Source organism: Microtus oregoni, unplaced genomic scaffold (assembly GCF_018167655.1).
Source record: "Microtus oregoni isolate MIOR12 unplaced genomic scaffold, Mior012 000001F_ref0000356, whole genome shotgun sequence".
In the NCBI taxonomy this organism is placed as follows: domain Eukaryota; kingdom Metazoa; phylum Chordata; class Mammalia; order Rodentia; family Cricetidae; genus Microtus; species Microtus oregoni.
In genome coordinates this window covers 24,021,091-24,038,668 of record NW_024543060.1, presented here as the reverse complement: position 1 = coordinate 24,038,668, position 17,578 = coordinate 24,021,091, and the positions used below count along the sequence as shown (strand labels likewise).

At 38.4% G+C, this 17,578-nt stretch overlaps 1 protein-coding gene across 3 annotated transcripts in view; it reads left to right on the top strand.

Moving 5' to 3' along the window:
* Diaph3 (diaphanous related formin 3) overlaps nucleotides 1-17,578 on the top strand; it is a 459,276-nt gene that overhangs the window by 332,993 nt on the left and 108,705 nt on the right. For 2 of the 3 annotated variants that reach the window (XM_041667741.1, XM_041667725.1), the window contains 2 exons: nucleotides 13,572-13,667; nucleotides 14,151-14,213. In XM_041667741.1, the coding sequence (XP_041523675.1) occupies nucleotides 13,572-13,667; nucleotides 14,151-14,213 (159 nt within the window). The remainder of the gene's footprint in view (nucleotides 1-13,571; nucleotides 13,668-14,150; nucleotides 14,214-17,578) is intronic. The other variant, XM_041667734.1, reaches the window with a different exon arrangement.

Below are 17,578 nucleotides of genomic sequence, written 5' to 3'. Positions count from 1 at the left end.
AGATTTTTTTCATTTGCAATTGTTAATGAGTTCATTGAAAGTTCATTTGTCTCCCATTTTCATTTTTGTTATTCTGTGGCTTCTGAAGCATGTCAGTTCCCCACCACTACCACTCTCTCCTCATTCAGATTGCCTTAATATCCTTTCTCCTTTTCTTTCAAAAGTAAATTGTTGTTATGCAATTAAGATTTAAAACTGTCTCTCCTTCTTAATACTAATGTAGTTTTCTGCATCATACTGGGAAGGCATGGAGAAGGAACACCATGTTTTTATAGAATAAATCCATATATCTCCTTGGGAACACAGCAAGAGAGAATGAATGCTTTAACAGCACAGAAGTCAAAAAGTCATACTAGAAATGAACTAAAGACCGAAATCCATAAATTCCTTTGTTTAGGCAAGGTTGACAATAGTGAAATACATTTAACCCAGAACATTCTGAAAAATTCAAACTGCCAATCTATAAGCCTCTTCTGTTTACCATGGTGTCTGTGGGATTCAGTGTTTTAAAACACAAATAAAACATATAACCAGGAACTTAAATATAAATGAGAGTGTACAGTGATGACCCAGAAATCCTTAGTTAGCAGGTGCAGCTGTGCCTCGAATCCCTCATACCCCTGTGGCGCAGAGGGGCCCAGCACTCTGCTCCGTTCACATACAGGTAGTGAACAACTGTGGAAGAAAATCACTCTCAGATGGTAAGTCCCGCAGAACAGCGTCTCGGGGCTGGTTCAGTGCCTCACGCTCAGTACTTAGCACTTTATTTGTAGAATTGAATTAAACTGCAGACTTCATAGTTTTATATTTCCCACTCCTTCCTGAACAAAACAGTTTGAATATTCTGCCAGCACTTCAAAATCAATTCATTTAAAACCTAACTTATCATGTTCCACATAAAACCTGATTTTCATGTTCTCATTTTGGGTTAATGATACCACCATTTTCCCAGTCACCCAGGCTTGACACCTTCACACCATGCCAGCTTTAATCACAGTGAAGTACAGTTTTGATTATTTCACACCTTTCAAGAATATTCCGTGGCAGTTCTTCAGCCTTGAATGCAAGCTCCCACAGCCCGCCTTCCTGACCTTATTTTCCCCTTCCTCCAGTGCATGCCATCTGCTGCTGTCAGAGCATAACTGTCAGGGACCCTCTGGGCCTCGTGCGTGTTTCAGGCACCACCCGCTGGCTCCTCAAAGCCTCATGTCCATTTATCTCAGCTTCTCCTGGAAGAAAACTACTTGTATGAAATTACTGATACCATTTTCTAGCTCCCGTCTCCTTTTCTTTCAGCTTTGATGTTGAATTGAGCATTTTCATCTTCTGAAATCTCTTCATTCTTTGTCTAAGAACTTTATATGGGAAAAAAATGTGAAGGCTTTCTTTTTCTAATTCTTCACTAATATAAATGATATTAAAACAAATTCAAAACATATCCTAATATACTTCCTAAGGGAAGTAAATGTTTGCCAAGCTTAATCTTGTCAAACTTGCTTCAGAAATAAGTGATGCTCTTGGGGACAAATGGAGCCCCAACCCAGAAGTGCTGGGCACACATCTTTAACCTTTTCCTCTCGGCTTACTCCATCATTAAATGGTCATGGGAATGCACTGTGTGTGAGCCATAGCTTGTTAAATAGCATCATCATTCTACATCTACATCTGTATTTGTGTACTAAGCTATTTTATTCCCTGACGTTCTGTGCTTCAGCAACAGATGGCATCTGTCCAGCACTCTACACCCTATGCCACATGCATGCCCCTCACTGTGAACTTATTTACCAGGGAGTCAATGTGATGGTTTCTAAGTTTTGTTTTCTTCACTGATTATTAGAATGAATCACAGTGAATATGCTCAGCATATCTGCACACTTAAAACTATATTTAATAATTTCAAATATACAGATATTTTAATAATCATTTATCACTAGAAAATTTATTGGCACGTCTTTATTACCCTGTGGTAGTTATCAAGATAGAAATAAAAAATGGCACTTTGTCAAATGACAAAGCTATAAATGGTCAGAAAAAGGTCTGTGTTCAGTGTCTTCAATGACAATATAATAACTGCCCTCCTTCGCCACCAGCTGTGCTTTCACAGTGGCCCAAGCAACAGCTTAAATATATTTTGTGATTTTTTTTCATATATCCAAATACTCTGGAACATGGATATCATATTGTAGTCTCCTGCATATGAATATTAAGGTTGCTGCTAGCCTCCTCAATTATAAACAATATAATGTACATTATTTAACATAAACCTTTGCATACATGTGGATTATATATATAGAATAATTTTTATAGAAAACCTTTTTCATATGGCAATGCTTCTGATAAACATTGTTAAACTTTCAAAGAGATTGCATTCATGTTTTAAAAATTTTTGACAAATACCAGCAATGAATTAAGTGACCTGCTTTTCTAAGCACTTCATTTAAAAAAAAAAAGAATTTTTTACACTGTATATGTATGGATATTTTGCCTGCATGTTTGTCTGGGTAGCCTATGTTCCCAGTTTTTACGAAGGCCAGAGGAGGAGGGTGTTGGAACCCCTGAAACTAGAGGGGACAGATAGTTGTGAGTCACAATATGTGTGCTGGAAATTGAACCTTGAGTACTCTGGAAGAACAACCAGTGCTCTTAACCGCAGAGTCATCTCTACTGCCTCCCTTTACCCCAACACTTTCTAATACTCATTTGTCCTCTGCCCCTAACACTTTTTAATATTGATCAGTCTTGCATTTTGCTGTTACCTTACAGATATATGAAAACAATCTTCCATTGATTTATTTGGAATATCTTTAATGATGAAGAAAGTAGAGGAGTTTACCTGTGTATGGAGCCTCCTCCACTTAGGTTCCTATAATTAAGTACCACAATTGAGTACCATGTTAGGTGCAGAAATTTACTTGTTGTGGTTGTGGAATCAGGGTTCTGTAAGATCAGGGCTCCAGCAGATTCGCTGTCTGTGGGGAGCACCTGCCACCAGGTTTACAGTGATGTCTTCTAACTGTGCTCCCCTGGTGGAGGATACCTTTCTTGAGGCCTCTTCCCTGGATCTGATCTCTTCTCAACTTTGGGGATTAGGAATTCACCCTGTGAATTCTGAGGTTGTGCAGTTGACTGACTGTAAGGGATGGTTCCTTGGACATACTGTCTGCCTGTGTACTTGCCATTTTCTTACTGAGTTGTATGTGTTTTTATGACATTCAATCCTATGGGGTACTTGTATTTCAAATATTTTTCTAGTTTATCCTTTATTATTCATATGCAGACTTATTATTTCTTTCAACTTATAGATATTTATATGACTTCTGAGTTTTGGGGTTTTTACATGCTAAAACCAATGAAAATGTTTTCCCCCTCTTATATACTGTTTTTTACAGATTAATCTTTTATAGATGAAATATTTGCTCTACCTGAATTTTTTTTATGTTATTAGCAAGGTGACCAGATTGCTGTTGGTACAGTAGTTACCAGATGTCTAATCCCCTGCTGGTTGAAGTGCTGCTTTTAGCATGAATGGATTTTTCATGTGCATTTGTTAGAAGACACATTGCTACCCAGTCACTTGACCACAGAACCATCTGCTCTTACCCTCCAATCACAATTTATCTATTGAGACACAAGGCTCCTTGTGGGACGAGTGTTGTACGAAAATGCCATGAGAAATTTTGTCTTACCTAGAGAAGATTTTTATATTTTATTTTTAGTATGTTTTTAATAGAACTAGAATACTAGGAACTAACTACGTTCCTTTCCTCCCCCCAGCTCCTCCCAGCCGCCCTTTTAACCCCCTCCCATGTCCTCCACAATTTTTGTTATCTTCTTTTTCTTTGATTATCTTTATTGTGTACATCTGTGTGTTTATTTGTATGAGTAAGTATATACAAATATAACCTACTGAGTCTATTTTTGTTGGTGGTATGTACATAGTTTCAATGTTGACTACTTTATATTGGGAAACCAATCAGGGACTCATCTCTAGGAGAGGCTGTCTCCTCCCAACAGTCATTAGTTAGTTGCCTCTAGTTCTTGGTCTAAGGCTGAGACCCCACCAAATTTCTTCCTTCCATGTTAATAGACCATTGATGTTGCCATTGTTCTGGTCTTGTTTTTAGTCTTTTGGTTTTTTTGTTTTGTTTTGTTTTTGTTTTTTTTTTTTCATTTCTAGGAGAGACTGTTTTACAACAAACTTTCTAGTATAGTATTCTAGCTCTTAAGTCTCTTTTCCCACCTCTTCAGAGATGTTTCCTGTGCTGTAGACATAGAGCGGTGATGCAGCTGTATCTGCTGGATCTTGGTGTGTCCAGCTGTGGTTTTCTGCCACAGTCTCTATTTGTGATAGAGATTTCTTTCATGAGGAATGGTTCATGAACCTGGAAGAATTTTTTAAATTGGAGCATATCTATTTAATATACCCAAAATAGTTTATTTAATATTTTGTAATTACAAATTCATACATCAATTATATGAGTGCTTTTACATCTTTGTCTGTGGTATGGATATAGTCCAGAAATATCCATGCTTTTGTAAGTTTAGTGGAGAATCTAATAAGGAGAAAAGTAACTTTTAAAAGGAATTTTAAAGTCGTTTTTTTTTTAGTTTTGAAAATGAGAAAGTTTTACTTTAAAACATTCAGAAGGCAACCATTAGATATTTCTGTACATTAAACAAAAAAACTATACTATCTAAAAGATCCTAAATTTGTAAATTAAAAGTAGCCTTACATGACTTGGTTCACTGTTGTCATGTGAATGTTCTGTACCAACCTGTGTTTATATATAGGTTTGGTTATAAGATTTTTTTCTTTTTTGACATTATAGTATAATTCCATCATTTCCCCTTCCCTTTCCTCCCTTCATTCCCTACCATATACCCACTCTACCATATACCCCTCCTCGCTCTCTTCAAACTAATGGCCTTTTTCATCAATTACTCTTCCATACATATATGGATTTAAAAATGTCTTTCTAAATCAACTTGCTCGACTCTGTATAATGTTGCTTGTATGTATGTTTTTACGGATAACAGTTTCCATTTGAATAGCTTATTGTTGCGCTCTTCCCTGGGAACGACTATTTCTCCTGCTCTCCACAGTCCTTAGTCGTTGTTTTGTGCTTCCCTGAACCACTTTGCTGTGTCTATTTGTAGTATTTGTTCAGGAAGTCATGTTAGTGAGATTCTATGGGTGTGGCCTCTGATATTACTAGGAGACAACCCCAAAGCAAACTTCCTGATCCTCTCTCTAGCTTTTACAGTCTTTCCATCCCGTTTTCCTCCCTTAGGCTCATGAACCATTTTAGGATTTGTTGAGGTGTGTCCTTACTGTATATCTTAGGGGTTCTGTTATTGTGAAGAAGCACCATGACCACAGCAGCTCTTATAAAGGAACACACTTAACTGGGGCTAGCTTACAGTTTCAGTTGTTTAGTCCATCATCGTCATGGCAGGAAGCATGGCAGCATGCAGGCAGATATGATGCTGGACAAAGAACTGAGAGTTTTCCATATTGATGCACAGGCAGCAACAGGAGAGTGTACCACATGGTTATAGCTTGAACATTTGAGACCTCAAACCTACCCCTACAGAGAGACACTTCCACCAATGCCACATCTACTCCAACAAGGCCATACCTCTAATAGCGCCACTCTCTATGGGCCATGCATTCAAACACATGAGTCTCTAGGGACCATTCCTATTCAAACCACCACAACATATAACCCACACTGGTCTCAGATGCCTGACCTTCTTGTCTTAACTTCCCCAGTGCTGAGATTGTAGGCATATGCTCTCTTCCTGCCTGCATGATCTGCAGTATTAATGAAGTCAGTGTTTATATTACTATTTTACCTGGGTGTCCATATGTATATGTAACATCCAAGAATGGCTTTTTGCTTTTGAGGTACAAAAGCATATCCATACTCACACCTTCAACAAATAAATATAAAACTTTAAAAAAAAATAAGTCCTTTCATAAGTGTAATCTCTGCAATCTTATTAACAGTAAATCAAGAAATTTTAAAATTCTACTGTAGATAAGATGTTACCTATCACATGGTGATTGTACACATTTTATTGTATTTAAACTATTTGCTAGCTTTAGCCAACCACTGCCATTATCATTAGTGGTCATAGTTTTGACTGCCTCAAGGGGGCAACATTTTACAGTTGCAGTTATAGCTGCTGCAGGGCCAGGGCAAATGGGATGACAGTTATTGACATAGATGCTCTGTTTCTGTCCAGAAGCCTCACAGGCATCTCCTCTGTCTCACTGCATGGCAGTGCATCTCGGGACCACTCTACCTCTGCTGCCAGGGAGACTGCGGAAGTTGCTGGGCGGGACCAGGACATTGTGTCTGTTTCTTACCTTTTTCAGCCTTTCTAAAATAGAAAGAATATGCGGATATGATTTAGAATGGATTTGTTACATGGCCCAATCAGCTGAACACATATAATCTCAGCGGTGAATGTAATAACAGCTATTGTGTACCTGACCTTAGCACATGGGAGACACTGTCTTCACCCTTTATTCAGGTTAACTCGATTCAGACAATAGCTTGCTAAGGAAAATCCTATTATAAGACCCCGTCTCATAGTTGTGAGAAGGCACAGAGAGATGGTCAGAATGGGAGCTGAAACCCAACCACAAGAATTGACTCTCTGTAATGGCCCATTCCGGAGAGAGGAGACTTTCTTTACAATTTTCACTTCTAATTTACCTGTTCAAGTTAGCCAAATAATGAGTACAGGAGAAGAAAAATAGAAATTTTAAACTATTATAGTTTATTTTTCCCCAAATCCCTGTGCTTATGGTTGATGTGGTCATATGCAGTAGAAAGCGCACAGCTGTGATGCTCTTTGTCGGCTAAGTCCCAGGGAAAACTGGCTCCCTGCATCCCTTGACTCAAATTTTCAGCATCACCTCTGTATTAAAACAAGTTCAGAGATTTTGTTTGAAGTTATTCCTGCCTTTTTGCTGTCTGGTTTAAGTCGTATTTTGTGCTTTATGTCTAGATGGTTAAGGGCTGAAATACTTACCACGAAAAGCCATATAATCCCTCTGTAACCAACTGCATAGAACAGTAATTCATGTAACCATGTTAGAGTAACAGCCTTTTTTTTTCTTCTGGAAGGTTGGGTTAAACTTGAGCCTGTGGATTCTGTGTATTAGCAGCACACTTTAAGCAGTTCTTTAAGGAGACTTGGGCTTTCCATCTTTCTATTCCCATGTTAAATGCCAGGCTTTAATCATTGTATCACACACTTCCCCTAAAACCATTGAAACGGTGTGAGATTTAAAGAATGTAGGTCATAAAACAATGGGAAGTTTTTTTTTTAATAAAAAAAAAAAAAGCTCCATAGCACATACACTGCAAGCCGCAGAACATGGCCCCAGAGAGAGATCCTCCCCTGCTTCCCTAGCCCTTTCTACATGAGTTAGTTGCCTTTGTGTCTTGGCTCTCTTCTGCACACTCTTTAAATGGGCTCTCACTTTATCATAATATCAATAACTACTGAAAAAATTAGCTATTAATAGATTCTACCTATGGGCCAGCACTCTGCAGAACATTAGACATTGCACATCTCCTGTAATATTTACAATAACTTCATGAAGTGGATGCCTTTCGTCCTGTTGAGAGTTGGGGATCAGTGAGAATGAGAAGAGGTAAAGGAGAACTTCACTGACTTGCAGAGGATCTGTGTTCAAATCTATTTATATTAAAAATCCATATATTGCCCTCCCCCACTATTCTTACTCTTTTCTATGGTTATGGTGTAACCTGTGTCCTTATAAGTTAATTCAGTTAGACAAATTCTGTGCCCTGAGTTTTAGACTTGTGAATATGCGAATCATCTATGCATCTTCAATAACTTTTTTAAAGCAATTTATTATCTCATGATATCTCAACCCCTCCACAACTGAGCTCCTTTCCAGGCTCAGTTTCTTTTATTACCAAAGATGTTCCTGGTTTTGGTCAATGAAGTTCATCTACATCATGAAACCCAATCCAGACACCTGATAATCAACCTCATCTTTTTTTATAATAGTTCTTGAAATGCAAATCAAGAATTTTCTGTTCTTCATCCTCTTCTCCCTACTTTCATTGGTACCACTACTAATTCATGTAAACCCCTTAACATGTCTCTCCTTTTTTGCTTTGCCATAGGGTGTCTCACTCAGAGTGCTTTTTCTGGGTAGAAATGACTACATGCTTTTGAGATAAAAAGAAGTTCATCACTCACATAAAGATAAATTCCAGACTCCTCAGCATGGCCCAGCCAGCTCTCAGCGACCTGCCCCTCTCTGAGATGCCTTCTTCACCTCTAACTCTCTGCCCTCTGTCCTATGCATTATCTCGGTTCTCTGAGTAGTTCATTATCCCCCTGAAGCCCTGCGGCTATGGCTGTGGCAGCCAGCCAGAATAAACCTCCCCTTTCCAGCATCTCTGCTACTCTCCAAGCCATTCCTTTAGGTGTAGATGTCTAGGAAACCTCTGGGCCACTTGCCCCCTTCCCTTCCCAACCTCATGCTGATTGTCCCTCCTCAAGGACGTGCCTGGGTTTCTGACCCAGCATCCATCACACTGTGTCATATACCCTTTGTGACCTGTCTTCTTCCTTCCCATAAGTGAGCACCTGAGGCTAGAAATCAGCCTCTTCATCTTTTTCTTTTCCTCCGTTTTCCATGTTTAATTTTCAGTAACCTAAAAAGTCACTTTAGTTTGCTTTTCATTTTAGATGTGCCTGAGTTCTGGGTAAGTGGTTGTGGATTTGGTTCCTTATGCTCTCTCCTCACCTGTGCTTAGCTGGCATGCTCCAATCCCTTTGCCCTGTTAGCTTTCAGTGTAATTACAGCACAATTTGTGGTCATCAGAAGAACCAATGTTTATAAAATTGCTACTTTCAAATATTCTTTGTTTCCTTAGTACATTTTGCTACTAAAAAAATGCCTTATATATGGTAATTTGTATTCAAGACAGATATTTTGGCTCATGATTCTTGAAGATGTCTAAAGTCAGAGAGAGCTTCAATGAATTCTGTTCTTGTAATGGGCTCATTCTCCTCTCCACAAATAATACCTTGTTACTTTGAACCTATATGGTGGTGGAGGGGGTGACCAGCTCTCCAACATCTCTTTTTAAGGGCAATATTCCCATCCATTTGAGCACTGCCTCATGATTTAATCACTGCATAACAACTCTGCATCCTAAGGATTAAGTTGCTGTTTTGGGTGGTGTACCAGCATTCAGACCATAGTGATTCTTATAGCATTGTTAATTTTAAAGTTAATGTAAACTAGAAAAAATACTTAGTATTTGTGTATATCTGTTGCTGGTTTTTTAAACTTATTAAAATAAATCTGTGTAAACATCCGCAGTTATTTTTACAAATTGTCCAGCCTCAAATCCTAAGTCCTGTTTTCCTCCCAGAGTCTGTTTCCTCCTCCATAAGCTCGGGGCTGCTCTGGGTCTAGATCCTGAGAGTCTTGGGAGTTCTCTGTCATTTCCTGTATGTCTTCTTCCTTTTCTGGATCCCTTGCTCTACTCCTCTGCCCCTTCTAAATTTCTGCTTTGTTTTTACTTTCCTCTCTTATTTTGTAAGAGTACAATGTATTAGTCAGCCTTCTCTTGCCTTGACAAAATACCCACGTTTCATGGGAGAATTTTGATTTTGGCATGCAGTTTTAGAGACTTTAGTCCATTATCTACTGACTCTATTGTTTCTAGTCCACGGTAAAGCAGGACAACCTTGGGGTCAGTATACGTCCAGGGATGCTCATCTCATGGTAACCAGAAACCTAGAGAAAAGGAAGCAGGTTGTTGGCCCAAGGGGCACACCCTCAATGCAGCAAGACCCCACCTTCTAGGTGGATCTCTCTCAACAGTCCATTAAATTTCTCATCAGGGGGGCGACCCAATAATGAGGTTTAAGCTTTCATAAGCTGGTCACTTCCCCAGAGCCATGTCAGTCAAGCCTTTGGCACATGAGCTCTGGGGATAGTTTAGATCCAAATTATAACATTAAGAAATCATGTCTTGGTGACTGATATCTGAGCACAGCTATTTTTCTGTCCTCACGTTCCTGGCAATGGAACCACTGCTTCTCTGGAAATAATGTCCCTTCAGAAGCTGGAAGCCATCCACCTCCTGACTTTTGAAGTTGAGTTTGCTATTGAGCAGCCTATCCCATCCTCAGCTGCTCCCATTAGTAGCTGTTTGGGATTGTTTGCCTATCATTAGCTTTAAGGAAACTTTGGGGATGTGTTCTTCCTAGGTGTGTGAAATTTTAGTGTTCTGTCTTGGCTGAAGAAAATGCCAAGGCTCCCATACTTTATGTTGATGTTGTCTCTACAAATGCTACCTCTCCTGACCACGACACTCCAGGGCCCCACCAGTCCTTGTGGGTACTCTCTGATGCTTGTACTTTTCAGGGCCTTTCTCAGGCTCTGGTCCATACTGCCTTTTTGGTTTTGTTTGTTTGTTTGTTTTATAATAAGAGAATGACTTTCAAATAGTGTCTTTTTCCATACTAGCTTGAGACCAGTATTTCCAACTGAACCCCTGAAATCACATCTGGTGTCACAACTGATATCTCCCACAAGAGAAGCTCATTGCCTTCCATGACCTCCAAACTCAAAATTTCTCCCCATACTTTACCATCCTTCATCCATAGGCAACCAAAGACCTCAGGCATGTCCGTCAGCAGTTCCCCCTTCTTCCCAGTCTACCCCTTTGATTCAATGTGGAAATATCTATTCCTAGTCTTTCCTTTCTCCATTTCCCTCAACACTGCAATTTTCAAATTTCCATTTACGAGTTTTGGGAGGCAATATGTCATTCAGTTCTACTGGGGTACGATTTCAGGTAGTTGTTTGAGTTTTCAGAGAAGAAATGAGGCTGTATTTTTAATATAAATTGGTTTTATTTCCTTGGTTCATAATGGAAGATATATGTATAAAGCAATTGATTTTATATGTTGGCCTGTGTATCTGCTATTTTCTTCCGAGCACCTTCTTCCTCTACAGTCTCCATCCCTTTCATGTGTACCTCAGTCTTGTGCATATGAGAACTGAAGAGAGTTCTTGTTGATCCTTAGAACCTAATTATCTTAAGTGTATCGTGATGACCCAGTGCAGACTACCATGTACCAGGTAAACATATGTTGGGCAAATGCCCTCCTTATATCCTCTCATCTTCTACATTAACTTAAACAGAGATGACTTGCACACAGTTAATTTACACTTCAAATCCGAGGTTCTTTAGCAAGAATATGAGATATGATTATGTCCTTAACCAAGACACAAAATTATAATGGGTTAGACAACTGCTTTCTATCAAACAACTGGATTTTGCCACCTATTAAAAAAGCAAACATAAACCCAGGCAGTGGATGTGCATAACTTTAGTTACAGCACTTTGGAGGCAGAGGTAGATGGATTTCTGTGGGTTCACATACAAACTGATCTACAGAGCAAGTTCCAAGAACAACCAAGGCTACATACACAGAGAAACCCTGTCTTGAAAAAAAAGAAAAGAAAAGGAATCTGCTCTCCCTGTCTTCCAGGAGCTACTTGTCTCATAATAGTCCTGTCTGGGAAACTGTAACTTTCGAAAGGATGTGTTGTGATACGTGCCATACGCACTGAGATAGCACACATGGGACAGGGCATGGTCTCAGATGGTCTCAGTTTCTGTCTTGGAGAAGTAGTGGGAACTAGCTGGGGAAAGAAAATGGGAAAGACATTTTATAGAGAGCTGCATGTTCAGAGTCGTAAAACAGAGGCTGTGGCACAGTGTGAGTCCACTTGTGAGCCTAAGCATGTCAGCATCTGTCCCCAAGGTACCAGCAGGATCAGCCTATCAGGCCATAGGACAGTCACCACCCACCAGTAACTTAACCTTGGCACAGTGTAATCTAGCACCCAGCCATATTCAGTCATGTTTAACTGTCCCCCGTCCAGGAGCAAAACAAACACGGTTTTGTATTTAATTGTCTTCCTCATTTTCCTTTCCCCTAAACCAATTCTCTATTTTTCTCTTTCCCGCTCTTCTTTTGCAAGCAAACAAATACACACACACACACACACACACACACACACACACACTCCTTTTATTTATTTAAATGTTTACTTTTGCTACCTTAAATGTTTAATATTATATCGACTATGTTTAGGAAAAATATTATTAAATGTGAGTATAAACTTTTAAAGATTAGGTAGGTAGTTATCGAATTGTCTGAAGTATTTAATGTGCTTTAAAGTAGACATTGAAGTGCTTTAGAATGAAATCTATGTGTAAATTGACAGCCTCCAAATACTCTGCTTCTCACCCACCGTTTCTGATAACACCTCCAAGGTTTAGTTCTCTTCTAAAAATGTGAAGTCGAAGCAGATGGAAAAGCAGCTGATACATATTTATATGTATATATCTGTTTATAAACTGTAAATGAGTGTGGTTTTTGTACTCTGCCACATTCACGTGTCAACAGTTCTCTATAAAGAGAGTGTGTCTCCAAAATGGGGGGAAAACAGTGGGAAAAAGTTCTTAGGAAAATAGTTTCCTCTGTTTTAGATACGCTCTTAAGATACCAGGCATACAGTTCAAAAGATCAAGCCAGCAAATAGCTTCTTTTGCATGAACAAATGAATCCCTAGTGTTTTGTGAAGCAGAGATGGACAAGTAGCCTCTCTGAAGTTATTTCTCCTTCCTGTAATATTCAACATAGGTAGCTATAAATGCCTATGAATACGGCAAGATAATTTGCCTTTGTAGACAGAGTTAGCACTAAATCTAAATTCTTTCTTAATTATACAGAGAATTTAATAATACAGGGAACATGGTCATTTAGATTTTTTTGAAAGCCTCCCTGGGTTTTTCCATCTTAACTGTAAAAGGTAACTTATATAAATTCTTTCTATAAAACTTTGTTACGATTATTATGTCACCTCAAGTCAAGGAAAAGTTGTCTGATACATACATACATTAATACATACATATATATGTATATGTTTTTGTTGTATTTATATGCATTGTATATGTATATACATGTGTCTGCTGTACATGTGTATATATATTGTATCTACCAGAAGCACGATCACAGAGGCACACATGGAATGTCATTTTCTACAGTAAGTTTTGGCAGCTTCTATACAATAGAGGCACTACACCACACCTGGTCATTTTAGAAACGAATCTGGTGTTTAAAGCATAACTCATTTCTACAAGAGAAAATATGATTTATGATAACCCTAGACACCAATCTAACCAGAACCACATTCCATTTAAACTCACCGCGCCACTAGTCTATGAGAGCAGGGCTCCACACCGCATCTGTGAGCCCTGCCTTCTCCAGCGGACAGCAGCACGAGCGCTGCGAGGTGGAGGTATTAAAAGATGGTTGATTTATGACAGAGTCGGAGCCTTTCTTCTTTTGAAATAGCTGGCTTCATACTGGTGCTCGGTCCTTTTCCTCTCTAGCATTACCATCGCTCATTTGCATGTGTGTTTTGACATTGCTTTGGTAACCCTGAGGGCTGATGGAATTCCCTGTATCTCTTTTCACAGAGGGTGACGAGACAGGAGTGATGGATAGTCTGCTGGAGGCTTTGCAGTCAGGGGCTGCCTTCCGGGACAGAAGGAAAAGGACACCGAAGCCGAAAGGTGAATTCTGTGCTTGTGTCTTTCTAGGGAACAGTCACAGGGAAGAGCAGTTTCTCCCCTAATTCTTTTAAGGAAAGTGTTGTGTCACGACTATAGTGCTGTGGGCCATAATTGTTCCTGAGTTTTCTGAGTTTCCTTAATCCTTTACAGAGACAGATGTCACAGAGAGATGCATTCCAGTTGGCTGGTGTCAGTAACACATTAACAAATGAACGCACTGAACCTAGAAAATCCTGATTAGTGTGACAGGTCTCATCTAAAGAACCATATGCACATTGTCCCAGTAGAGTTTGCTGGAGCACAGATAGACTGGAAGGAAAAGTCATAGCGGAGCATTGCTGCTCCAAGTATTTCAGGGCACTGAAGCACTGAGTCGTCGCTAAGAATACCTAAGCTTGGAAAACTCATGTAATACTCTTTTACTTCTTAAGTTGAACATGCGTCTATATTAAATTTCTCCCTCTCTCTCTCTCTCTCTCTCAGCAGATATTCGGCAGAGTCTCAGTCCAATGTCTCAGAGGCCTGTTCTCAAAGTTTGTAACCATGGTAATAAACTTTATGCATAAATTGCATGTTATTCTTATCTGCTTTTATCCTGTTGGTCTGTGAGTTTTGCTGTGCTGCTATTGGAGTTCTCAGGTTCCAGGATAAGGAAGATAGTAAAACTGTGCAGATGTGTATCTTTGCTCTGAGATTGGGGCTCCACCTTTCCATACTGCATTATTGCTTTGAGCTGTTGCTTCAGTTTTTCTAATTAGGTTGCAAGTAGATGTTTTGTTAAGAGTGTTGTTGGAAGTTACATTTGCACATTTCTGACCAGTGTCATCCAGCGCACCATTTTAAAGCAATGTGATTTCGTGGTAACTGCTTTTAAGTAGTGGATTCACTGTGCATCAAGATCCATGTGAAGTCCTGAAACCTGTATCTGTTCCCCTGCCTTATCTGTCAGTGCAGTGACAAATAATTCCGCTTTCATTTTGGGCAAACCCTCAATACCGATGACCTGCTTATACTGTTACAATGGGATGACCATAATTGTAAACTGAACCGTCTTCATCTCTGATGTTTACCACAGACTTGGATCCTTTAAAAGATCCCAAATGAATGTCATCCACCCACCTGCATTTACCCTGCCCATATTTGGGAGTCCATCTTACACAGATTTGGTCTAATTCATTTGGTGTCTGTTCTGTCAAGTTCTCTGTTAATTGGATTCTGCTTATCTTTTGTAGTCAAAACCAAGTTGATCTTTTGTGAGTCCTGTTGGCTCACGGTGAGCTTGTCATCAAAGTCTGCTGAATCTGACAAATTTTATTTGAAGCCTTTGGGAGTTAGTTTCTATAAGTATTAAGATGTGACTGAGGAAATGTATGCCATACTTCTAACTAATCTCAAAGAGGTCAAGTAGGAAAACACAGGGATTTAATGATTGCCTAGTAGCTATATAGTCATGGTATTTTAGTAAATGCTGAAGAAATGACCAGAAAGATGAAATCTGTAGAAGTATTTTAAATAGGTCTTTCAACTTTTTAATGTATGCTTTGGCTTTTGATTTGCTTTTCCTGTTCTGACAATAGCAAGAAAAAAAAATGGAACAAGCGATGTTTGTTATGGGTATTACATCATTCCAAGTCTTAGCTTATGATCTTACACCATCATGGCTTGCAGAATTATAAAGTATAGAGCATGGTGAGAACCTGAACTTTAGAGATGACTTTCTTTAGCAGAGAAGTGAATGGAAATCCTCTGAGGCTGGAGATAGCTCGGGAGGACAGAGCTCCTGACAGCCCTGTGACCAGCATTCAGTTCTCCAATTCCTGCCACACTTCTTTTTAATTACATACAGGCACTCGAGAATTTCAGCTGATAAAAGATAAGTTTGGTCATTTGTATTTATTTCTACATGGTTAAAAATATGAAGAAGAAATAATAGATAGCAATATAAAACCACTAAAGACAATTTAACTCATTGTATTCGAAAAAAGGAGAACATACCTCCTTCGGCTATTGTGTAACTTTTATAGTTAGAACTCAGGTCCCATTGTAAATCATGAAAAAAGAAAAGAGAAAACCACTAAGCTCAGTGATTATTTTACTATGGTGGTTACTATGACAGCATTATAAGGATAATTTAAAATATGTATTTCAGATGCTGTGAAGGCAAAAGCTATGTTAGGCACCTTTGCACACCAGTCTTGGGGAAGTGAATCCTTCTGTGACTGTAATGTTAATAAATGTTTGGGGTGTAACTGCTCGGCTGTGGTTGCTTATAAACTGTGGTATTTCTGTTCATTATAGAAAAGCTGCTGAACATGGCATTCTTAGAATGCTAATATGTGCTATCTTAATGCTTGGGCTAGTGTGATAATTAAGCTAGGAGATTACACAGCAGCTAAAAGAAATGCACCACAACAATCGAATTCTTTTCCTGATATTCATATAACCAATTAAATTCTCTTTAGCAATTTTAGACTGACGTTTATGGTTTCTCCTTTACATTTCTGTCCAAGGGAAATGAATCTAAATGACCAAACTTATCCTAAGAACAATGCACATGAACATAAACCTTTTAGGGTTGATATTGAAAAGTCCAGAGGACCAGGACTATTTGTAGAATAAGGTGATATTTTAGAGTTAATTGTATTCTTTCCAAAAGCACTTTGTTTACTTCATTAAAAATATTGAATACTACAACTGAACTCTGATAGCAATGCAACATTGAATCTTTTTAACTTTTTAATTTGTTTCTATATGTTTTGCAATAATGCCAGATATTTAAATTTTCTGCAAATATATTTGTTGAAGTTGATGTTCTAACTTATTTTTTTATTTATAAGATTTATTGTAATTGTTTTAAGTTTCATAGCCTATTCACATTATAATAAATAATATAGAATAAACTGATTTACTTTCTATAGCCAGAATGCTTTCTATGTATCCTGTTTACTTCTCAACATCCCTGTTCCCATGTCATAGTTGAAAGTAATCAAAAGGAAACAAGTCTAGTCTCCTTAAAGACATTCTTCCCAAATTGAGTCTTTTCTCCATGACATTGGAGTCCAAGTTCATAGTCTGTTTTCCATATCACCTTGGAAAGAACCGTGTGATCAGTGTTTGTTCCTTCCCATGTAGGACCTGCTTTCGCTTGTGGCAGAAGATAAAGCTACTTAGACTCCATCTCTGGAGGCTCTGCAGCCTCTGGTGTGCTTAGCCTCTTGTTCACAGATGTAACCACTAGATAGCACTGTTTTTCTAGCCTTTAGCTTCCCAAAAGCATTCTTCAGGAATGATGGCCACTTTTCATTTCTTTTAATAAACTACTGTGGAAACATCTACCTTAGGTTAACAAATGGATACCATTTATAAATATCATACAAGATTATGTATTATAATCTTGTACAATTATAAATATCATACAAGATGGGTTATATATAAACATATATTTAAATTACATACTTATAATATACCACAAATACATATATATACACAAATGTACCACAAATACATATATATACACATATGTATATATATATATGTATACCACAAATACATATATATACACATATGTACCAAGTCACAAATTTAATCTCATTAGCTGCTGTTTTATACTTTTGTCTTCATATATTTTAATGGTTATTTCTTGTTAATGTCTTTTTAAAACATAGCTGTTGTTCCAAACTCTCTCCATATAGATAGATAGAGAGACTGTGTGTGTGTTATAGATGGGATTTATTGGAATGACTTACAGGCTGCAGTTCAACTAATCCAACAATGGCTGACTGTGAACGGAAAGTGTCTAAGAATCCAGTAGTTGTTCAGTCCATAAGTCTAGATGACTCAGCTGGTTTTCAGTATATGCTGGAATCCTGAAGAATCACTGGCTCTAATGCCAGTGAAGGAATGTACTTGCT